This window comes from Mizuhopecten yessoensis, unplaced genomic scaffold (assembly GCF_002113885.1).
Source record: "Mizuhopecten yessoensis strain PY_sf001 unplaced genomic scaffold, ASM211388v2 scaffold716269, whole genome shotgun sequence".
NCBI lineage: Eukaryota > Metazoa > Mollusca > Bivalvia > Pectinida > Pectinidae > Mizuhopecten > Mizuhopecten yessoensis.
In genome coordinates this window covers 2,025-27,379 of record NW_018480032.1, presented here as the reverse complement: position 1 = coordinate 27,379, position 25,355 = coordinate 2,025, and the positions used below count along the sequence as shown (strand labels likewise).

General features: G+C 38.0%; 1 protein-coding gene across 1 annotated transcript in view; it reads left to right on the top strand.

The window, feature by feature from the left end:
* The window catches only part of LOC110442471 (potassium channel subfamily T member 2-like), a gene marked incomplete at its 3' end in the record, with an annotated part of 63,356 nt that extends 43,549 nt beyond the window's left edge, over positions 1-19,807 (top strand). The window contains exons 2-5 of the mRNA XM_021486103.1: positions 924-1,003; positions 8,748-8,838; positions 16,634-16,726; positions 19,670-19,807. Coding sequence (XP_021341778.1) covers positions 924-1,003; positions 8,748-8,838; positions 16,634-16,726; positions 19,670-19,807 — 402 coding nt within the window. The remainder of the gene's footprint in view (positions 1-923; positions 1,004-8,747; positions 8,839-16,633; positions 16,727-19,669) is intronic.
* Positions 19,808-25,355: the final 5,548 nt, after the last annotated feature.

Below are 25,355 nucleotides of genomic sequence, written 5' to 3'. Positions count from 1 at the left end.
GAGACAATGTATTTTAACACAGCGACCTAAAAAGTGACCTCACGTCTCAGCAGAAAGCTGTGTCATAGCGGGTGCAAGTACAAAATCAAGGTCTTTTTGAACCACATTGATGTGAAGGAAGTGGTCGTCCTCCGTACACTGCACTTACCACCAAACATTGTGTCCTCCCAGAATATTCATTGATAAGGCCGTGTTTGTGGCTGTAATTTTGACCGCAGTATTGTAACAAGACTGGTTCTGTTGACATTGTGTTTAGGCGAGAGTCTGCGTGAAATGATCTAGTGCTGATCAGAGTTAATTTGACTGTAAATATTTACAGATTGTATATTTCTATGACCCGCTATCTGCATGATTTGGTTGGTATTCCCGGTAACATATAATTGTAGGCTTATAGTTCCAGACTTGACAGATGCCAGTTTCAGATGGTTTCCTGGCATATCAATCTCAAAATCAACTCTGTCCACCTACACTGTGTATTCGTTAGGCCCTTTAACAAGTATGATATTTGCGAGCCAACTGTTGTCTATACCGACCAGATTAGTGATTGTGAAAGTAGACATATTTTGTTTTACTACGACTGTAGTGAATAAACGTAGTTCTGTTTACAGACTAGTCACGCGCATTAACACACACAAAATGTGAATAGACTGACCAATCAAAACCCTCCAAGGTGTTATTACATGTGTGGTCATAACAAAATGTACACTGTATGTAATTGGTGTTAGTACACTCATAACAGGGTAGTCATGTGATAAATATCTATCAGCATCACACTTGAACCCTGTACAAACTTGTTTTTCAGCAGCAGAAAATAGGTCAGAAAGTTTGTATTCCACATTCCTGTGTAAGGAGTTTGTAAATTAATTTTCACACCGTTGTAATGATTTTTTTCTAATATAGTTGCAATGGTTTATATTTTTCAGAGTGCGAGTTGAGTTCTTCACCAATGAAAAATCACTTAAAGAACGACTACAGCTTTATTTCATCAAAAACCAAAGATCAAGTAAGTACATTTATTCAAGTTCAATGTTGTACTGAATATTCATCTACCAGTATCTTGTCATAAGTGAGTGACAAACGAACAATTCAATTACGTGTCCAGTTTCTTAACATTTCCTCCATACCCACAAGACTTCTGCCAATTGTAAGTAATTTTTTCATACTTCCACACATTCATCATATTGAGCAGTTTTAATGATAACCAAACTAATTAGCAATAACTGAACAGATTTTTGTGCTTTTGCTTTAATAAATTTTATGACATGTACTTTCAACGCTCAAAGCAGCATTGCTCAATTATCGCTGAAGGATCCCCGTAATACTATTTAGTATTAAAAACATCTGGCAGAACTATAGCTTTGATAAATCATTTCTGAAGAGAAAGCATATATATACCTTGCAGGATGTTTATGAAAAATTAAAGAGATTAAAATCAGCACAATATAATCAACAAGAGTTCTGAGTGTAAAAAAATCAGTGGGCAAGACCATGATTCGAACCCTGGACTTCAGATCGTTATATTGTTGCTGTAATCGATTGAGCTATCTGGTCAATAAAAGTATATACTAGCCCAAATCTGCTGCAGTTACGTTGAATCGGAAGTTAATGGGAGGTTACTCTGTATAGGAAAAATGGCAGTACAGTGGGACAGGGATCCTTAACTGAGTTTGAGAGTGACCTTCAAAATTGAGATCTCAAGTTTGTTCAATACAAAATTTAATTAACAGGTACATTGTACATGTTCTATTGATTTTGCCGTGTATGATAATTGATTCAATTGATAAGTTATACTTCGTTTAAAAAGGATAACAAAATATAGATGAAAGTCAAGGCTAATTGTTATATAATTATTCTTTAAACGGTGTTCCAGTAAGTAAGATTTCTAAATTATCTTAATACTATAAAAAAAAATCATTGTAATTTTCATTCCAACAACAACCAAGTCAATCTATTGCACAATGAAAATAAGGGTGTTGCTGTAATCTTCTTGAATTGAAGAAATGTAAATTTTAAGTTTGCGAAGGATCCAGAAGAGTAATAAGGAGTCAAAATTCCCATTAGGCATCAATATAATTAAGCCGAGGACTTTTGTAATTTTATTTCGATGTGCTGGCAAATTGATTGATTTTTAACTAATTACGAACTGATTACATTATGCAAGGAAGCCATATGACTTTAACTGACCCAATTTGTATTTTTTTTTTTTTTTTTAAATTCATTTAACATCCATAGAATTTATAGTTGGAATTTTTTAAAACATGATCAAAAAGTTGCATATTGAGACTCGAAAACTTGTCCAAGACACATATGATGTGACGAAAAATTCCTTTTAAACTAAAAAATTATGAAGTTAAAATCTTATATCGTTGTAGTTTGTATGGCGTGTTATTTGTCATTCATCAGTCAACTTTTTCTTTGAATGATTTTTGCCCAGTTTCCTCATGAAAATGACAAATAAATGCATGACTTTGATTTACTTTCAAGGTCACAGGGGTCAAATATGTAGAAACTTTAAGATGACTTCTTCTAATCATGAATAACCAGGAGATTCAGGGTGATGGTATTTGACCTGTGGCATGATTTGATTTCCACAAATAAGTGACCTTGACCTACTTTCAAGGTAGCAAGGGTCAAATATGGTTTAAGGACTATAAACAACTTCTTCTAGATGACGAAAAGGTCTACAGTAATGTTATTCGGCCAATAGCTAAGATGGAGTGCTATAAAGTTTATATGAATTTCATTTACTTTCAAGGTCACAAGGGTCAAATGTGTTAAATAGAGGTTACACAACGAGTGGTTGTTGAATATGGTATTTATTTCACTCGAGTTAGTTACATTTCAAAAGTTTCAAAAGACACGAGCTTTAGCGAGTGTCTTTCTGTAACTTTTGAAAATTAACTAACGAGAGTGAAATAAATGGCATACTCAACAACCACGAGTTGTGTGATCTGTTTCTACCATAATCTCAGTCGGAAACAGCTGTGACCTGATTTGAATAGCATACACACATGTGTTTGTTGACAAGGCTGGCATAGTGATATGACCCATATGTAAAAAATCACTCATTAATATTCAAAAATTACTTCTTTTTTTCACAAATTCAATAATTGTCAAAATAAATGTTTTGGAAACAACTTCATGAAAAAATTATAGTATATGAACCTCTTTAAGTATTGAGAGTATGCAGTATTGCATAAATTTATATAAATTAACCGCAGACTATATGCGCGTACGCATATCATACGAAGTCTGCCTCCTGCCAAGTGATGAAGTCGAACTAATCGCTGTCAATGTCCAAGACCATAGGCCTGGGATGTTTCTTCGTGAGGTTCTATGGTTGACGTTTATAGTGAAAGTTCAGCCATAGTCAGACCGTCTAAATAGCGATAACAGGACTTTGGGAGAATGAAATATTTTCCGACACTGTGACAGATCTTGTTTTGGTTTCACAACCTGGACACGCGACAGTGTGACGTCGAAACGATATCGAGCATCTGTAGTAATTTTGCCTGGAACTAGCGATCAAATCTTTAAGTGTCATCATCTTTTAATATTGCCTTAATAACCCCCTTTTCCGCATAACCACACAAAATCACCAATATTTGCCGGATGATGACAGCAGACGACGTAAACAAAGCAGCACGTGGCAAAAAGCGTTTGGAAAAAGTCGTCTCGGTCAAAGTTCATCTTCTCGACCAATCAAAACTCTGGAAGGTCATATACCACGTGTGGTGTATAACTCATATTTATCTAACAGACAGCTACATGATTATACAATGATCTGAGAGTGGAATAACAAAGCCTATTGTGGTAGAGCTTTTAAAGAGCTTCTTCTTGCAGTATGACATTTATTGAGAATAGCTTGTCATGATTGCTGAAATATCCAGGTGAGCAATATACAGGCCCTTTTAGTCAGGCCTCTCGTTATATTTTTGTCGAAAAATGGGGGGGGGTTGGCCTGAATTTCACTCACAATTTGAATCACTATAAAGTATTTAGTACTTGTAAATAGGAACATTTTTATCATGACATAATGGTGATTACGATACCCCTAACCTTTCATCAGATCACAAACACAGTTCTGACCAATCATCAGTTCAGCCTGAACTTTGTGATCGGAGAAGAAGCCTTACTTCAGGTTACAGAGAGATACACAGTGTCATTAGTCAAAATACCAATTACCACAGGTAGTGCCGATGGGGAGACTTTGTTGAGGATCTTCTGTATCGCCAATATTGGTTCTGGTACAAAGGGACTTAAATAGACCTATATCAATGTACAGAAAATAGATTGGAATAGAAGTTTGTTAAGGCTGTAGTCATGTGACCTTATTCTTCTTTTACATACAAAACACAGTATTGATATTGTCTGTTTGTTGCAGATAAAGCAACGTAACTAATAAGTCCTTTCCTGATGCTGTAATAGTAATAATTACATGTAATAAGATGTCCGAACTATTGATCTTTAAACAGTTTATCTGTCAAAAACTCAGAAATAAAAAAAAATGTAGGCATGCATGACTCAGGCATAAATTTCGGCATGAAAGGCAAAGTTTTACTGTATAATGTATAGCTGGACATTTTCACCCAGTCAGACTAAATTCGCCCTTGGCCTGTGAAATCCAAATTCACCCTGTGTTAATCTCACCTTTCACATTTAATTACTATATATATCATGTTGTTATGTTTGCCAGAATGATAAATTTGCCCTCATTCAAGAGGGCTAAAATGTTGAAAAAATTAAAATGCACCGGAAAGAGCTATGGCCGAAAACTGCCCATATTTCCCTAAATCCGAGGATCAACTTTTGAATAAACTTTTTGATTCCGTTAAGTAATATGCAAAAACAATAATGAACAACAAGGGTGAGCTAGTTTCTTAAACTGCGACAGGTGATTTTTTGGTTAAAATAGTTTGTATTCCCATCTTCGTCTATGTCCAATGTTGCCGTATGTGTAACACAGTTAACTTGTGACCAGACAAAATGAACAGTGCAAGTTTGAATCCATGTTCAGCCCCCCCCCCCGCCTTTTTTTTTAAAAATATTTAGGCATGTGATCTTTTCCCCTATTAAGTAATAAAAAAAAATTCAAATAAATGGAACATTTTATCAGCTACGCTTTGAAGATAAGACATCATTTTAAATCATTTTTATGAATTGTTTTACCCTCGTATTGGCACTAGTAGTTTTATCTATTATTTAAGCACAAACAAATGATTCTGAATCACAAAAAATGTGTGTTTGTTGCGTCAGAATAAAAAAGGCCATGTAAAAAAAAGCACTGTTATTAGCGCAAATATATTACCCAAAATACCGGAAAATTCATCGTTGAGGACAGTCTCATTTGTTTGAAATGCAGGAAGACTGCAGCACAAAGTAAGGATCGCAATACACGTGTAAGACATGCTATTTGAAAGTTATATATAACTTTTTGCCGTTCATCGGTATAGGAAAAACAAAATCAAGATGTGTGTTTTGTAAGAAAGCAGGTAACAGCATGACGCAGGCAGTAGAAATAAAAATTGAATCCTTTCAAAATTTGCTGGTAATGATTGTACAATTTTGTGTTACATACAGCATATAATTTGTTTTAAATTCATAGAAATATTGCGAAATAAGCATTTTGTTCCACTTTATCATGAAACACATACATCAATAGCCGTGGCCTAGAATTTGGCTGGGATTCTGATAGAGCTACCTGTATAAAAATACCTGAGGACGCGTTATGACAGTACACGGTAGTACGTGCGCACTAGTCGATCTCAACATTGGGGAAATATAGGCATAGGAACCCGCCATAGCTCTTTCCCAAGTACAGTAGTACTAATGACCTAGTCCAGTTCATACAGGAAATGTCTACTAAAACAATGGAAATATCCTTAAAACATATTTTGAGATTTGAAATTGATTAGCATATCAAATCTGTTCCTAAAAATATAAAACTAATGAAATAGTGATAAGGATATCGATAGGCAAATATCATGGTACACTTATGTGACCGATGTCGGTCTGGGGAATTAGTACTCAAGTCTGTTTCCAGTTCATTTCTTTTTCATTTTTTGTTGCCAACTTCCAGTTCCTACTTCTGCATACCATTGCTAGCACCTTCTATCTTAGCTCACTTTCATTCCTGATCTAATCTGGCTCTCTTTCCATCTTCCCACTCTGACTTTGTTCTGCCGTCTGCCTTCTCTGTACCTCAGTTTGCCTTCTCCCTCTCTCAGTCTGCCTTCTCCCTCTCTCAGTCTGCCTTCTCGATCCCTCTCTCAGTCTGCCTTCTCTGTACCTCAGTCTGCCTTCTCCCTCTCTCAGTCTGCCTTCTCCCTCTTTCAGTCTGCCTTCTCCCTCTCTCATTCTGCCTTCTCCCTCTCTCAGTCTGCCTTCTCCCTCCCTCAGTCTGCCTTCTCCCTCTTTCAGTATGCCTTCTCCCTCTCTCAGTCTGCCTTCTCCCTCTTTCAGCCTGCCTCTCCCTCTTTCAGTCTGCCTTCTCCCTCTCTCTGTCTGCCTTCTCCTTCTCTCAGTTTGCCTTCTCCCTCTTTCAGTCTGCCTTCTCCCTCTCCCAGTCTGCCTTCTCCCTCTCTCAGTCTGCCTTCTTTCTCCCTCAGTCTGCCTTCTCCCTCTCTCAGTTTGCCTTCTCCCTCTTTCAGTCTGCCTTCTCCCTCTTTCAGTCTGCCTTCTCCCACTCTCAGTCTGCCTTCTCCCTCTCTCAGTCTGCCTTATCCCTCTCTCAGTCTGCCTTCTCTGTACCTCAGTTTGCCTTCTCCCTCTCTCAGTCTGCCTTCTCCCTCTCACAGTCTGCCTTCTCCCTCTCTCAGTCTGCCTTCTTTCTCCCTCAGTCTGCCTTCTCCCTCTCTCAGTTTGCCTTCTCCCTCTTTCAGTCTACCTTCTCCCTCTCTCAGTCTGCCTTCTCCCTCTTTCAGCCTGCCTCTCCCTCTTTCAGTCTGCCTTCTCCCTCTCTCACTCTGCCTTCTCCCTCTCTCTGTCTGCCTTCTCCTTCTCTCAGTTTGCCTTCTCCCTCTTTCAGTCTGCCTTCTCCCTCGCTCAGTCTGCCTTCTCCCTCTCTCAGTCTGCCTGCTCCCTCTCTCAGTCTGCCTTCTCCCTCTCTCACTCTGCCTTCTCCCTCTCTCTGTCTGCCTTCTCCTTCTCTCAGTTTGCCTTCTCCCTCTTTCAGTCTGCCTTCTCCCTCGCTCAGTCTGCCTTCTCCCTCTTTCAGTCTGCCTTCTCCCACTCTCAGTCTGCCTTCTCCCTCTTTCAGTCTGCCTTCTCCCTCGCTCAGTCTGCCTTCTCCCTCTCTCAGTCTGCCTGCTCCCTCTCTCAGTCTGCCTTCTCCCTCTCTCAGTCTGCCTCCTCCCTCTCTCAGTCTGCCTTCTCCCTCTCTCAGTCTGCCTTCTCCCACTATCTTTCTGGATCTCTCACTTATACTAAAAACTAAGAAGTGACTTATATGCAAATTAGTTAACTAACATTTCTATTGGTCAACTGTAGATGGACAGCCATCGGGTGGTCAATAGAGGTTCCCAGGGCTCCAGCCTGTACCTTCAATTATCACTAATTGACCAGATCTCCATTCCTCTTTAGATGACCGACCAGTTAGCTTCCTGTCCTTTCATCAACCACACCACCATTCATATTTTGTTTCACAATAACTCTTTGTTCTCAACACTCTGTCTTCAGTTCTTTCACTTTCATCTGACATCTATTTAATTCTGTTCTCACGATTACCATTTCTAATTATATAACACACTGTCTTCAAATCTTCCTATTTCACAGCTGTCATACTTACAATAGCTAGGTTACTCTGGCATTTCAAGAAAGTTGTTAAAATTTATAATACAGAAACTCTGTAAGCATCTTGCAATTGACCTTTAGATATACAAAAGATGATATTTCCTGAAGGATACGGTTATCATAACGTAAAAAAAAATACTGGCTTGATGTTCAAACTGATTTGATTTATATTCTTACCATTAATATGCTGATTCTGTAGAAATTATCCAAACCGTAAGAAAGGTCTTTATGAAATATTGATGTGATGTAACACTTTGCTTGTTTTGCTTGAGGTGAATTAGTGTTCTCTATCTCTACGTGGCATTTAGAAACATCCATTTTAGTGTGTTTTGATGTTCAGATTTCTTTAAGCGTCCAATTAAAATTGTACTTTAGTGTTAGATAACAAATGTACTTTAGAGCATGCAGTACATTCTGTGTGTCCATTTGCCATTTCTCATGAATGCAAATGGCTGCCAGCCAATGGCTCACAAATTGTTGAATGCTAAAAAGCAAATTACGACATAAAGGATGCAGTATTTCTAGAAAATAGGACTGTTTGAATTGACATGCGTAAAGTTTGCAACAGAACATCCTCAGTGTTTTAAATTTGCACTGAATGGCAATGCAGCGGTGCACATTGGCCATAAACATGTATAATAAATCCTTTGTTTGATTTTGTGAAGCAATAGTTTTAAAAGTGTGTTACATTACAGTGTATAGATGAAAAATATCTTTTCAAAAAGGCTCATGTACCAAAGGAAAAAATGCGGAGGGGGAAAGGGCAATGATAATCACTGCAATGAGCGACTTGACAAGTAAAATAAGCATAACAATTAGGAGGCTTTTAATGGTTAGTCATCAATCAGGCTTAGCTTGTAACACATGAAAACTTATTGGCTTTCTTCAATCTACTGAATAATTTACCCTGGTATTTGACGCTCTGTAATGTACTTGTGTATTTCTGTCCTCAACAGGTTTACGGATACGAATATTCAACCTTGTGATCAAGCTGCTAACATGTGCCCTCTACATCGTAAGGGTTTCCATGGACGGTCTGTCTCACTGGTGAGTATTTATAACCTAACATATGCCCTCTACATAGAAAGGGTTTCTATGGACGGTCTGTCTCACTGGTAAGTATCTATAACCTAACATGTGCCCTCAGCATAGTAAGGGTTTCCATGGACAGCATGGCAGGTCTCACTGGTAAGTATCTATAACCTAGTATGTGCCTTCAACATAGTAAGGGTTTCCATGGACAGCCTATCTCACTGGTAAGTATCTATAACCTCACATGTGCCCTCTACTTAGTAAGGGTTTCCATGGACAGTCTGTCCCACTGGTAAGTATCTATAACCTAACAATGTACAAACTACATTTTTAGGGTAGTTTATGCCTTATCTGATGTCATCATTTTTAGGATGTCATAATTATAGTGACCTCTACATAGTAAGGGTTTCCATTGAAGGCCTGTCTCACTTGTAAGAATCTATAACTTAACATGTGCCCTCTACATAGTAAGGGGTTCCATGGACAGTCTGTCTCACTGGTGATTATCTATAACCTAACATGTGCCCTCAACATAGAAAGGGTTTCCATGGACGGTCTGTCTCACTGGGAAGTATCTATAACCTAACAATGTACAAACTACATTTTTAGGGTAGTTTATGCCTTATCTGATGTCATCATTTTTAGGATGTCATAATTATAGTGCCCTCTCCATAGTAAGGGTTTCCATGGACAGTCTGTCCCACTGGTAAGTATCTATAACCTAACAATGTACAATGTACATTTTTAGGGTAGTTTATGCCTTATCTGATGTCATCATTTTTAGGATGTCATAATTATAGTGACCTCTACATAGTAAGGGTTTCCATGAACGGTCTGCCTCACTGGTAAGTTTCTATAACCTAACATGTGCCCTCTACTCAGTAAGGGTTTCTATGGACAGCCTGTATCTCTGGTAAGAATCTATAACCTTACATGTGCCCTCTACATAGTAAGGGGTTCCATGGACAGCCTGTCTCACTGGTAAGTATCTATAAACTAACATGTGCCCTCTACATAGTAAGGGGTTCCATGGACAGCCTGTCTCACTGGTGAGTACCTATAACCTCACATTTGCCCTCTACATAGTAAGGGTTTCCATGGACGGTCTGTCTCTCTGGTAAGTATCTATAATCTAATATGTGCCCTCTACATATTAAGGGTTTCCATGGACAGCCTGTCTCTCTGGTAAGCATCTATAACCTAACATGTGCCCTCAGCATAGTAAGGGTTTCCATGGACAGCCTATCTCACTGGTAAGTATCTATAACCTAACAATGTACAATCTACATTTTTAGGGTAGTTTATGCCTTATCTGATGTCATCATTTTTAGGATGTCATAATTATAGTGCCCTCTCCATAGTAAGGGTTTCCATGGACAGCATATCTCACTGGTGAGTATATAATCTATAACCTAGCATGTGCCCTCAACATAGTAAGGATTTCCATGGACAGCATGGCATGTCTCACTGGTGAGTATCTATAACCTAACATGTGCTCTCTACAAAGTAAGGGTTTCCATGGACAGTCTGTCTCACCGGTAAGTATCTATAACCTAACATGTGCCTTCAACATAGTAAGGGTTTCCATGGACGGCCTGTCTCACTGGAGAGTATCTATAACCTAACATTTGCCCTCTACATAGTAAGGGTTTCCAGGGACAGCCTGTCTCTCTGGTAAGCATCTATAACCTAACATGTGCCCTCAACATAGGAAGGGTTTCCATGGACGGGCTGTCTCACTGGTAAGTATCTATAAACTAACATGTGCCCTCTACTTAGTAAAGGTTTCCATGGACGGTCTGTCTCACTGGTGAGTATGTATAACCTAACATATGCCCTCTACATAGAAAGGGTTTCTATGGACGGTCTGTCTCACTTGTAAGTATCTATAACCTAACATGTGCCCTCAACATAGTAAGGGTTTCCATGAACGGTCTGCCTCACTGGTAAGTTTCTATAACCTAACATGTGCCCTCTACTCAGTAAGGGTTTCTATGGACAGCCTGTCTCTCGGGTAAGAATCTATAACCTAACATGTGCCCTCTACTTAGTAAGGGTTTCTATGGACGGCCTGTCTCACTGGTAAGTATCTATAAACTAACATGTGCCCTCTACTTAGTAAAGGTTTCCATGGACGGTCTGTCTCACTGGTGAGAATCTATAACCTAACATGTGCCCCCTACATAGTAAGGGTTTCCATGGACGGTCTGTCTCTCTGGTGAGTATCTATAACCTAACATGTGCTCTCTACAAAGTAAGGGTTTCCATGGACAGTCTGTCCCACTGGTAAGTATCTATAACCTAACATTTGCCCTCAACATAGTAAGGGTTTCCATGAACGGTCTGCCTCACTGGTAAGTTTCTATAACCTAACATGTGCCCTCTACATGGTAAGGGTTTCCATGGACAGCCTGTCTCTCTGGTAAGGATCTATAACCTAACATGTGCCCTCTTCTTAGTAAGGGTTTCTATGGACAGCCTGTCTCTCGGGTAAGAATCTATAACCTAACATGTGCCCTCCACATAGTAAGGGTTTCCATGGACAGTCTGTCTCGCTGGTAAGTATCTATAACCTAACATTTGCCCTCAACATAGTAAGGGTTTCCATGAACGGTCTGCCTCACTGGTAAGTATCTATAACCTAGTATGTGCCTTCAACATAGTAAGGGTTTCCATGGACGGCCTGTCTCTCTGGTAAGCATCTATAACCTAACATGTGCCCTCAGCATAGTAAGGGTTTCCATGGACAGCCTGTCTCTCTGGTAAGTATCTATAACCTAACATTTGCCCTCAACATAGTAAGGGTTTCCATGGACGGCCTGTCTCTCTGGTAAGAATCTATATCCTAACATGTGCCCTCTACATCGTAAGGGTGTCCATGGACGGTCTGTCTCACTGGTGAGGATTTATAACCTAACATATGCCCTCTACATAGAAAGGGTTTCTATGGACGGACTGTCTCACTGGGAAGTATCTATAACCTAACAATGTACAATCTACATTTTTAGGGTAGTTTACCCTCTACTTAGTAAAGGTTTCCATGGACGGTCTGTCTCACTGGTAAGTATCTATAACCTAACAATGTACAATCTACATTTTTAGGGTAGTTTATGCCTTAACTGATGTCATCATTTTTAGGATGTCATAATTATAATGTTGGATCAACTGACCCTCCCTTGAAAGTTAGTTTCATCCATTTAGCAAGAAAATACAATACTTTTCATTTGAGCTCAATGCTGAATTTTGTTAAAAAAGTTAAGTTTTTCTTTGGGATTGAAATAAAATTCCTTAAATGATACCCAAAGCACTTTTATCTAACAGCTTTCATTTGGCATTCATAGTCAATACGAATGCCAACTGCAAGTACTTAAGGCTAAATTTTCACAATTTCAGGTTGGCATTCATACTGTCTATGAATGTCAACTGAAAGCAGTTTAATGCATCAGTTCTCTACCTTGATGTAATATATGGAAATCATTGTTGTTGTCTAACTCTCCACTTGGTTGGATACCTTTATGCCCTACAGAGTAATGTTCTTGTAAACGCCTTTGTAGAAAGACAGCGACATTGTGTTTTAATAGGACACAGTAAGCTTCTGCTTTTCTCTGCCTTTGACATGAACTAAAGTTTCTTTTCCACATACATAAATATCTATAATTGTAACCGACCGCTAGTATATGATGTTAAAGACACCTTAACTACCAGCTTTGGTAAGGGAGAATTTCCATTTAGCTAAGTGTCTGATTAGACAGTCTCACCTCTGCAGGTGGGGGATTGGGAAAAGAATACACCTGCTGTTACCCACTGCATGTATCCTAGGAGGTGACTAATGTGGGAACCCCTGCATAATTGGGTATTTGCTTTGGTGTCCTCTATTTGGGGACATAAAAGCGACCAACATAAATCTGCTGCGCCCATTGCATTATTTGGGATCTTTATCTTTCTTTCTACTTCTCACTACCTTTTATTTCCTAGCCCCTTGCTTGGCAACACCTCACTTTTGGCCTTAATGTTGAGCATTCACCCAGGTGAGGAAGGCAATGGAATCTGTCCCCAGGCCAGGACATACCAAAGTCCTTGAAAATGGTAGTTATTATTCCCAGCTTAATTAACATTCAGCATTTAGGATAATGGCAACAACTGGTTCACCCGTTGTCAGTATAATGTGACCGGGTGGAATGCTGTGCTGTGTGCATTCGACATGGTATTTCAGTGAGATAGCACTATAAAGTCGGCATCAGATCCACGCTATCACAAGGAGGCAAGATCACCAACATACCACATGTCCTGCATACACACACGCAAGCACGCATACACTACACACATGGAGGCACATCCTTTAACGACCTTAGTTGTTAATAGGACGTTAAACAAAATTAAACCAAACCAAACTAAAAAGTCTATGGTCGCTGGTTTGATTCCAGTAGTACAACCTTGCGGTCTTTCCATTTCTACTCCCTATTACATAATGAAAATGAAAAATCTAAAGGTCTACAGTGATCTAGCTATCTTAGCACCAAAGATAAGAACAGTAATGGTAACTGTACGAGGCGGCCATCGTTCTGTTGTTTTTGGACATTTCCATGACCTTTCATTTTTAATCTGCCTTCCTGGTTGCTGTGTCATGGTAATGATCATAGATATGGATTTGGCAGTGTTTTAATTCCAGGGAACCCACTGTTTTATCAGAAGTCCTTTGGGAAATGGCATTTCAATAGCTATAAACTTGTGTTAATAGCCAAGAATTCCCATATAAGCCTTACCCTTTACATTTAGTGACCTTTCCTCAAATACCACACATTTTCGATGGCTTCCTTTTACAGCGTTTTCCTCGATCAAGTGTTTCCAGAAACCATATTTAGAAAATATGTTCAATCACTTCATCTGTATGGAATTAATTTGCTTGTATTACCCACGTAAATGGATGTAAACTTGTTGCACTGGTCTTTGGAAGGTCTGAGCTTTAGCTGTTTATATTAAGGCTTTATGTACTCTTGAAACTACTTAAGGGACTCTGTCCTTCTGCAAGCAAAACACTAGAGAGTTCCACTTGCATTTTAGCTTGACTGGGCCAGACAACAACCTTTGACCAGGTAGTTTAGTTAGTAAGACGGCCAGTAATATAAACAAATCAGGGGTCCAGGGATTGAATCCTGGTCTGGCCTTATAGTGTTTTCACACTTTTAACACTAATTGGTGATTTTTTTCTGTATGTTATCCATGTATGTATTATTTTTTCATAAAAGATCTACATGATAAGATTTTCTTTTCAAAAATGATTCATGAAAGCTAGTCATCCTTAAAAAAATACCAACGATGTATGGTTATATAGTTTCTGATAGTTGTAAGAGGATCCTTAACACAGCTTCAATGATCTACAAGAACTTGGTCAGGTTTGTTTGTGTTTTACATCCTAGCAACAGCTATGGTCATTTAAGGATGTGCCAGATTTTGGTGGTGGAGGAAAGTCGGAGTTCCCGGAGAAAAACCACCAACCAAGAACCAGTTCCTCACGGTGATCGACAGCCCCACGTAAGCCTGGAACTGCGACCCGGTGGTAGAGGGCTAGTGGTAGCAGAATGCAAGACCCCTTAACCACTGNCCCCCCCCCTCTAAAAAGAACAACTTATATACAGAGTTCATAGAAATCAGGTTGAAAAAATTCAATAAGTATGTCAGAGATATCAGGGTAGAATCAAGTATATATATTACCATGTTGTTTATATTAAGATCAGAAGCCTTTATAAATGCTATAAATGCTGTTAGGCGTCAATGCTGGCATATACATATTGATTTTAGCAAAAAGTCTGTCTTGATCATTATCAGCAATTTCCATGTCTAAATGGTGATGAGAATCTGTTTTCCTAATGAACGCTTTTGGGAACACAGCTGAGGAAAGTGACACACCCTGCCCATGTCGGGACTCACTCCTGTAGTCTAGCCTCAGGGACGACAGGGCCACAATTAGAATCACAAAACACATTTGACAAGCTTCATGTATCTCAAATTGTCATAACCAATTGCTGTTTATCACATTCATATACACGATTTGTAAATGACCTTGTCGGTTTGCAATATTTGTCACATGCCATGTTTTCTGTGAAGCACATATTGCAACACATGTTATGTTTACCACAATGTATTTCAAATTATATTGATATCCTAATATCCTATTAAATCCTATTAAATATTATAGAACTACCTGATTTTGTTGAAAATTTAGAACATTTTGATTTTTTCTCTGCATTTTTTGAGCTCAAACCATCGGTAAGTATCTCTCAAGAACCTGTAATGAAAGACCACCCGTCGTAGGAGACCACTTTTTGGATTTCCTGAGGATGGCTTAAATCTATTAACTCATTCACCACTGAAAACACTTTTGAACTCTTCCAATTCAAAGGTTGGAATAGTTCATTATGACATTTCAGGGGTGAATGAATTAATACATGTTTGACTCTACATATTTACATGCAATAACGAAGGACTTTATATTAATTAAAACTTTGTTTCTGAGGCTAGAAATATTGATGTACATATCATATATATCCAATTTCCAATACTAGTTACCAGGTATGCTGAAGTCACTATTCTAGACAGTTTTCCATGCAACAACAGGTAGTACAGAGTGGCAGCTTTATTGATGTATGGGGAGTGGCACCAATACAAAAAAAATGTATATTGTTCTCTGGGTAAATGATATGGTAATTTGAGATTGTGATTCTGACGACTTTGTGGCTATGGCAACAGTGCATGTGGTGATTTATGACATTGTCCTGTGTCTGTACCAGGAAATGATTCAGGGATGTTATTGTTATCCTGGGGTCAGATATAAACTGGTTTATGTTCCTGCCACAGCACATATACAGAACCATGATAATTAACTTTAATAATATAATATGCAAACCAGCAATTTTCTAATGTGTCAAATTAAGTTCAAAGGTCAACTCTTCAAGAGTCTTTATATTTAGGGCTGGCAGGGGTCAAAGGTTAACATAGCCTATTATGACTAAAATGTTTTTAAAATCTTTTTCCAAATAATTAAAAAGCATGCATTAAGTGATGATATTTGACCAGTAGTTACCTCAGGGTGAAGTGCTATAAATTAAGTCAACTCAAATAAATTATCATTTATGTACTTGATGTACTTTTCAGTTCAAAGGGGTCAAAAAACAACATTATCTCAAATAATCCTGAGCTACAGGCCATGAACTGTTGGTATATTGTGATGTCTGCCACATATGTATTCTGATGTGTTGGGACACTAATTGATTATTATAAATTAAAATGAGAGTTGTAATGTCTGTGCATGTATCCTTTACGAATGTGAATGAAATTTCTTACAGCATCGTATTGTGAAATTTGAATAATTAAATGATAGAAAGCATTGGAATATATGTATCTGTTTCACTTACTGTAAACATGCTTATTTTAGTGTTAAATTTGTTGTGTATTATCAAATTTTAACAGATTAATACACTCGTGAATTAGCGCACCCAACCCAAATTATATATTGAATAGAAAACATATTTTAATGCCACATTTGACAGTTCCCCGGAGAGTTTGTTAAGTGCCCCGGTTGATGAGAACTACTGTTCAGCTGCTTTATCAGATGTTCATGTTTACTTGTACGCAATTATGCGTCGACTGTGAGTTGCACACTCGTCAATTTCGATCGTTAAACGTAAAGTGTGAAAAGTGCAAATGTTAAAACACAACTAAAAATGTGCATTTACAGTACTAGTGTAAAGAATAAAGATTTTTTTCATGCTCATAATTATCTGTATTGATATTGGCTATGTTATATTTCCAGCCAACAATTCCCCAATGGAACAATCGTGGATACGGACGACTGTTGGACCCCGGTTGATGCTGATCGTTTCCAGGAAAACCCTCATATCAACTGGTAATTTGTTTAGAAAGAAATTTGTACTTTAAGAAAGTCTTTTTACTGCATACTTATAACCTCCCTATACAGATAGAGCTTGTCATATCTGGTACAACAGTCCATGGAACGGCTTTACATTTGACATTGGGGTTGTTAGAGCTAGTCTGTCTTCTGCTGAGCCGTACAATTTGCTGATTTATTTATAGACATCTGTTCGATTTATATGTTAATGACTACTTCAGCAGTTGATTTCATTCCGTTTCATTGTTGTGTATTTTGATGTTATGGGTTGTAAGGTATTTAGATTGGTAATGAAGGGGTTTCCCCCTCATGGAGAGTGCCTGTATTGAGTTTTATATTTGGTGAATCCTGTAAGAAATTCAGCTTGTAAATTAATTCTGAGCAGTCTGAAAATGATTTCTGCAGGTATTTAGCTTGTACATTGTACTAATTTATGGTGCCATATCTTTGTCTATATCATATATAAATGGATGGACTCGCATATATAATCCTTTCTCAGACATTCTTTAGCTCCATAATCAATCAAATTTATCCTTAAATTCTTTAACTTCTTTAGCTCCATAATCAATCAAATTTGTTTTAAGAAATTTGAACTTCAACTTCTCTCAAAGTCACAGATGAAAGATGTATTGGCCAATAGCATTGATAACAGATAAGCAATACAGGCCCATAAGGCCTCTTGTTTTTAGAGTGTCTGCCTACATGTTTGTGTTCTATTGACATGGATAAGGATGTGTAAGGATAAAGTCAATGATATAAGGAAGTTTGAATACAGGGTACTGAAAACCTTCATAAATTCCATAGTGAAGGAGAAGTTTTATATTATTTATATTGATCAATATTTAACTCATAAAATACACGTATCTCTTCAAGCCTGTTAAAAATCAGGTAATAAAATATATCAGTTACAATGATCTTCATTGATTTCTACCACAGTATCAGCAGGGTGATCTACTGTGATTTCACGATCTCTAGATCTGCTAGCGCCTCTATTAGGATTTGTTATGACATTTCATCCTTCGAGTGAGATAATATATAAATATGACATTCACTAGCAGGTGAATCAAAAACCCATTGTCACCCTTGGCTTCGCCTCGGGTGACAATGGTTTTCTCGGGTTGACAATATTCACTGTCACCTGCTAATGAATGTCATATCTATTTTGTTACACCAAAAGTCTTTGTAGCTCAGAAACGGCAGCAAACCTCGATAATGACATCTTGTTAGGGCCCCGTATCGAAGATGAACGGTGAACGCACATTTTTTGCGCATGTGATATTTTTCACTGTCTCATGGCAATGTCACCCGCACCCTGTAAAACCAATGTATTTTCGGAGTGTGACAGAGATTTTTGATTAATTTTCTCCCAACCAATCAAATTGCTAGAAATTCACTTGAGGTGTAACAAATGAAATTGATCATCATCAAGTATAGTCAAACCTGCTCATGCAACCACCTCCATTAAGAGACCACCTGTGTTTAGAGACCACCTCCATTAAGAGACCATCTGTGTTTAGAGACCACCTCCATTAAGAGACCACCTGTGTTTAGAGACCACCTCCATTAAGAGACCACCTGTGTTTAGAGATCACCTCTATTAAAAGGCCACCTGTGTTTAGAGATCACCTCCATTAAAAGACCACCTGTGTTCAGGGACCACCTCCATTAAAAGACCACCTATGCTTAGGGATCACCTCCATTAAGAGACCACCTGTGTTAAGAGACCACCTTCGTTAAGAGATTGCCTCCATTAACTCTTTGCGTACCGCAAATCCGGTTCGGATTCCGTACCGGATGTCCTTACTACATTCGCCCCCGCGCAAATAACAAAATGGCAGATTATTAATGTTCTTTTTAGAGGAGGTGTAATTGCTGCAAGAATTAAACAGGTAACCGTGAACAAATTTAATAGTGTTATTGTTTCATGTTGTTGTTTAATCGACATCTGTTCGACAACAAACTATACGAAACCTTGTTTTCAAAACAGCGTTGTAGTGGCGGTTCCTAATAGGGATTAATTATTGTTTACGAATACGAAGTCGTTATTTTTTTTTCTCTAATTACAAGTAGATTTCATTAAGACTTCATTAACATATTCATGTTTTCTTCCATAAGTCTAAATAAATATTTGGTGATGAATTTACGAGTGTTCAACTTCATATCGAATTAAGTTGCCGCCATATTGTTTATTTTTGAATCACCAAACACAAACATCTTGCGGCAGATTTGAAAACAACAGGTCACAAAATATAAATTGTGTACTCTGCACCTATAAAATGATTTCTTTTCAACTGATGGGTGCTGATTTTAGCCACAAATGATTGTATTACGCGATTGTCGTGTGCAATAACCAGCTAAACATAAGACAAGTTACACCAAAGTCTGTTGTCGAACCAAAGTCTGTTGTCGACAACGGGGATGAGACAGCCTAATATTTTGTCGTCTGTACACGACAACGGGGACCAGGATGACATATTGTTGTCGTGTGTACACGACAACGGTACAGAAAGAGTTTAGAGATCACCTGCGTTAAGAGATCACCTCCGTTAAGAGACTACCTGTGTTTAGAGATCACTTTTAAGGTCCACATTGTAGTGATTTCTCTGTTAACTGAACCTGTGTTAAGTGACTATCTGTGTTGAAAGACCAATTTTAGGATTTCTCAAAGATGGTCTCTTTATTCAGGTTTGACCTCAGTAGGTTGCAGCTCTTTAACTCATCAAAATGAAATCTTTGGGGAGTTGAATATTGATTTGTGATTTGCATCTGTCATCAAATTATAATATGTGTATCCTTTTGTTGAAGAGTTACTCAATCTAACCCTGACTTACAGCAAATTTTGTAAAGTTTAATACTATGATGAGACTGTTTTAGCATTATTTTTGATTAGTTGATGGTGGCCCCTTGACTTATAATTACTTCCCTTTGTTGACTCTTCAGGAACAGGATTCTGTGGGTTAATAGGTCCAGTGAACTGTGGATTATCCAGGTGACAGTTGCTGGAATCAGCCTGGTGGAGACCATTCTTGTCCAGTATCTCAGCTACAAGGTAAAGCTTTCTGTTTCTCCTCTTGGATGGTAGGAGGGATAAATAGCAGTTGGCTTGGACAGGAGAAGGGGGATACATGATCAATGTTAGGCATCAACTGTATGTGAAAAACTAGTCTGTCATTTGGATAGCCATACAGACAATAATGGAGAAAATTGCACACAATGGAAAATGTGTATGATTGATGAATTAATGCCTTTAGTCTCAGTCTGTGATAAAGGGTAATACAAATGTTCATCAGCATTAACCAAAAATATATCTGCACCAAATCTTCAAATAGTAAAAAGTGAAGTGTCACACAAATTTCGGGAATTTTAGTATCTCTGCTTCAATGAATTTGTATGACCCCAATAATGAAGGGAGGGGTATACTGGAATAAGCTTTCCGTCCGTCCATTAAAAAAGTTGGTCCGGACAACTTCTTCTGAATGGACCAATTTCAACAAAACTTTCCAGGTATGATAACTACCACCTGAAGTTGTGCATCCAGGTATTAGTTTTCCATTCTGACCTTTTTTACAGAGTGATTGCCCTTTGTTGAAAAATGTTTGCTTGCACAACTTTTCCAAAACTACTGGGCCAATTTTTTCAGATATTATAACTATCACCTTATGTTGAGCATCCCGATATTATTTTTTTCATTCTTACCTTTTTTTTTACGGTGAAATGGCACTTTGTTGAAAAACACTTCTCCAGACAACTCCTCCAAGACTATGTGACAAGTACAACAGAAGTTTTCAGATATGATAACTACCCCCTGATGTTGTACATCCAGGAATTATTTTTTCCAACTCTTTTTTTTATGGAGTTATTGTCCTTTGTTGAAAAATCCTTTTCCTGACAACTTCTCCTAATCTACTGGGCCAATTTCAAAGAAGGTTTACAGATATGGTAACTGCCCTCTGATGTTGTGCATCCAAGTAGCACTTTTTCATTCTGACCCTTTTAAAAGGAGTTATGGGCCTTTCTTGAAAAACTTTGTCTTCCTACTAAACTACTGTGCCGATTTCAATGAAAGTTTACAGATATGGTAATTACCCCCTGTTGTCGTGCATTAGGGTAGTATTTTTTTCATTTTGACCCTTTTCAAGAAGTTATATAGCTCTTTGTTAAAAAAATTGTCCTGACATCTCTTCCTTAACAACTACGATGATTTCAGCAAAACTCGTTCATCCGGACTCACAAGATTTGGTTTGCAAGTATGTTTTGGCATTAGGAGAGAGTACAGGAAGTATGTCAGTCACCTATATACTTAAATAAGTGTACAGCTCAGTCAATAAAGTAATCATTACTGGTTGGAGACTATGAATCGCTTTGTAATGCTTTGCCTTAGTAAGCCTTCAGCTTACAGTTCTGGTATATATAGGAGCGTGGGGTATATGTTAGCTTTTGGCTTACAGTTCTAGTTTCAGCTGTAGTTGGAAATTTTATCAAACTTTGAATGGTATAATTTCTGAAAGATACAATTGGCCAACATGGACATGTACCTATACTACAGTAAAACCTCGATATAATGACCCTCGTTTGATTGCCACCTCGTTAACTGCCAACTTAGTTCAATGTCCTCTTTTCTCATTTTCTTATGAAATCCTTTAAAAATGTCCTTCATTTTGTTGCCAAACCCCTTATATATAACGACAAAATTTCTCTGGACAATTGTTGACAGTATAACACGCTTTTACTTTATTCTGAATTAGGAAATAAAGAATGAGTTTCAAACATCAAAGATCTGGAACCATTGCACTGTTTTAACCTTAGAGATTTAAAAACTTAATTTAAGAATTATAGCAACATATGTAATTGAAAGCCAAAGATAGATATGGCGAACCATTAGAGAACTAATGTACCAAATCAATCAGTCATATGACTTTGACCTTTAATTTAAAAATACTGTCTATTATCCAACAAATTGCCTCCATTAGCTCCAACACAGGAAAAAGCAGCTCAATGTCCTAAAATATTCTCAAGCGTCCAGTCAAGTCACAATTATCAACTCATTGTTATCGCGATCGTCCCACGTTGTTGTTTTACGTCTCCTGGTTGCCTGCAGCGGTTGTGACAAACTTTGGGCCAATTGCACAATACATCAACACTAATGGTAACCAATATGCAAATGGCTTCATGGTGCTGTATTGTTTCATAATATCCCCTGAATAAGTCATGATGTGCTAACTGAAAGAAGAGAATGCAATGTGTTTATGCTGAACTCATTCACCCCTGAAACTTTATAATGAACTATTCCAACCTTTGAATTGGAAGAGTCCAAATATGTCTTTAGGGATGAATGAGTTAAACTGGTGTCGACTGAGGCATGAAACTGTTTTGGCACTGGATGAGGTAAAACTGGTAATTCTGATCCAAAATAGGTCACCCTCCCCCATCATGTTAAAGACACAGACCCCTGATAAGAATAGGGAGAAACAAGATAGAAACCCTGTTCAAAACAGCTAGGTCACCCTCAGTTTGGAAGCCTATGGTTGTCAAGTCTGTATGACTGTCAGGTCCTATGCGGCCTGGTAATCCATAGCCACTGGCCAGTCAGCTGTTTCTGTCTGGTGTCCGAGATTTGTTACTCCAGCAACACCAGTCTTAGCGGTCACTCCTCAGGCTCAAAGGAGGTCAAATGCAGCCGCACACAACCCTATATTTTGCTAACTTGAATACAAATCTTCAGTGTTTTATCTCATTTGTTTGTTATTCTGTTGCATAAAGGATTCTTTAAAGCAGCACGGGACATGGTTTATTTCATTGTTGTCCAAGCTATATATTGTAGATCTGTAATAATTTTTAAGAACATGGATTGTTGACTGAGTGGGATCTCTTGTTGTAATAGTGTACATGTTTTGTTAACGGCACAGATCTCTGATAAAAATTGGGTGATACAATATAGAATCCTGTTCCAAACAGATCCCTCTCAGTTCTATAGCTTACGATGACGTTAAAACCTTATTTAGCTTTGTTAATTATCATTCAAAACCCCTGGCATGTCACTAATGCTCCAATCTGGTGTCCGTGAGATGTTACTCGTGCCAGGCCAACTAATGACACACAAGTCCTAGTTACCGCTTCTTGGGCTCAAAGGAGGTCATATGCAGCCACAGGCAACCCTGGTATAATATTCTACTATCTCTTTTGTTTGTTATTGTGTTGTGTAAAGGATTCTTTAAAGCAGTGCTGGACATAAGGCAAGCAGTATACATTGTAGCTCTGTAAAATACATTTTGTGGCCTCTAGATGGACTAAATAAGTACATATTTTGTTGCCTGTATTGGGATCTGTTTTAGTGCTATATTATATTACATTGTCTCCTGCATGAATGACTTGGCAGGTGATATTTAAGAAATAATCAACATATTTGAGTATATTTTGGTGGAATATTTAACAGAGGTAAAAAATTGTATGAAAAAAATAATCAATCAAGGCCTCTTCTTCCTTATCGACTTAATATTTTTTCCAACATTTGTTAACCACCAATGATATATCACAACATAATATACAAGCGAATGTTGATCAAATCTATTCGCACCACATGAAAATATAATTGTAAATGTAAATTAGAATGTGTTCTTTTGTACACATTTGCCATGCAATGCGTCGTTTTCAGTTTGCAAACAAGCGACACACGGTGGATGTCAACATTAGGCTGCAGCCAATGATCCGGTCCAGTGATTTTAACATGGGTGTATGTGGACCTGTTTAGATACACCAGCAGTACACATGCATCCTAGAACTGACACACACCACTCACTGATTTTCGTTTGCAACACAACAGAGGCTTTTGGAAGAGCATAGCTGGGTCATGGTTTGAAAGAAAATAATGCATGCAATACATGTCTTGTTATGGGCTAAGTTTGGAAGGTGATTTGATGAACAGAAACGAAGGGGGCCACCAGCTGAGTCATCTTTATGACCCCATTTTAACATCAACAAAGGGGCGGAATGGGTAAACATGTTACCCGTCACCCTGACTGCCTGACTGCAGCATAAGAGCACAATTGGGTGAAATGTCTCTATGATTTTTGGCAGCTGGCTTTACTGATTCTGCACACTGTGGCGTAGTGAGTTGTTTTCAGCAGCTTATAGTCAAGAGACCGGTCATTTGCACCCTTTGCTCTATGCTAGGCAAAGGAAACAGACATTTTTGAAAGCTCGCAAAATTCCTGTTTGTGTTCAAAACAAACTTAGCCTTTATTATTCATACCAAACTGATGAATCCTCCTCCGAATACATGTAACGTTGTTCACAAACACATGTGTTATTGTTCAATGGTACATGATTAACCAATGAAAAGTGTTGTTACATGGCGTACATGGTAGAATACCCATTAATACCTACACATTGACATATGGTTACTAACACACTGTCTTGTAGATTGGTGTACTAACTAACTCACACGACACAGAACTCTCGGCCCTCTAGCCACTGGTGAACTGGGCTGGAATTGAGGATACTAATTACTATACAAGGGTTAATTGGTAAGGAGATGATATTGATTATCCAATTATAATGCACAAAAGTAAGAATATAAATAGGCAATAAGATTTTTTCACATAACCTGGATATTCATGAAACCATGGTAACCAGCTGTAGTAACTGAAATGGATTTATTTGAGAGTTTCATATGTCGCGCTGTATTGGATAACATGGTTTATCAAAAGGTTAGGTCTGAATCAAAAGATGTTTTGTCATAAATAGGTGATCATCTGTTGTGGGCAAATCAGGCTAGAAATGGGTGATTTCTTTGTTGTAGGGAAGTTAAGGTCTAAAGTCGATCTTTTGTTGTAGAGAAGTTTAGGTCTGAAGTTGGAAATCAATTTCTGTAGGAAATGTTGGGTCTAACACAGTACATCTTCTGTTGCAGGGAAGAGTTGGGAGAAACTTAATTGGATTATAGCTTTATGGAGTGGCTTTGGGGGTGCAGAAAAGGAAAGGGGGAACCTACCATGATAAAGAGGGTTAGGAGTGGGGTGTTGTTAAGAACATATTTAGTTTGAAGATAAGATTAGAGATTTTTAGTGAATTTCTTGGAGGGATATGGCTAGATGGTATAGGGTCATAGAGAGACTGTTTCATGGTGGTGGATAAATGTTGGGACAACGGGATAGTAAGTGAACTCCTTGATGGAGGAAATTATGAGCTAAAAGAATAGAGGCATTAAAAAGGGGAATTCTGAAGGTGTATATGTTGCCTTGGAAACTTTTGGGGTCGTTTTAAGTGAAGGAAGACAGACTTAAACTGGAAAGATATAAGTGACTGAGTTTGTAAGTGACTGTATGTGTTTGTAAGTGACTGCATGAGTTTGTAAGTGAATAGAGTTTGTAGGTGTGATTGGTGTTTGTAAGTTAAACTGGAATTTATTAATGATTTGTCTTTTTAAGTTACTAGAGTAAGTGACAGAGATTTCAATTGGCATGATTTTATGAAATAACTGGTATTTGTGAGTCTGGCTGGAGTTTATATTTGAGTTTGTAAGAAACTGGTATTATAAGTTAGACTGGGATTTGTACGTGACTGAAATGTGTAAGTTTTTCCTAACTCCCTGCTACTCAACATATAATGTCAGCCATAGCAGTGAGTC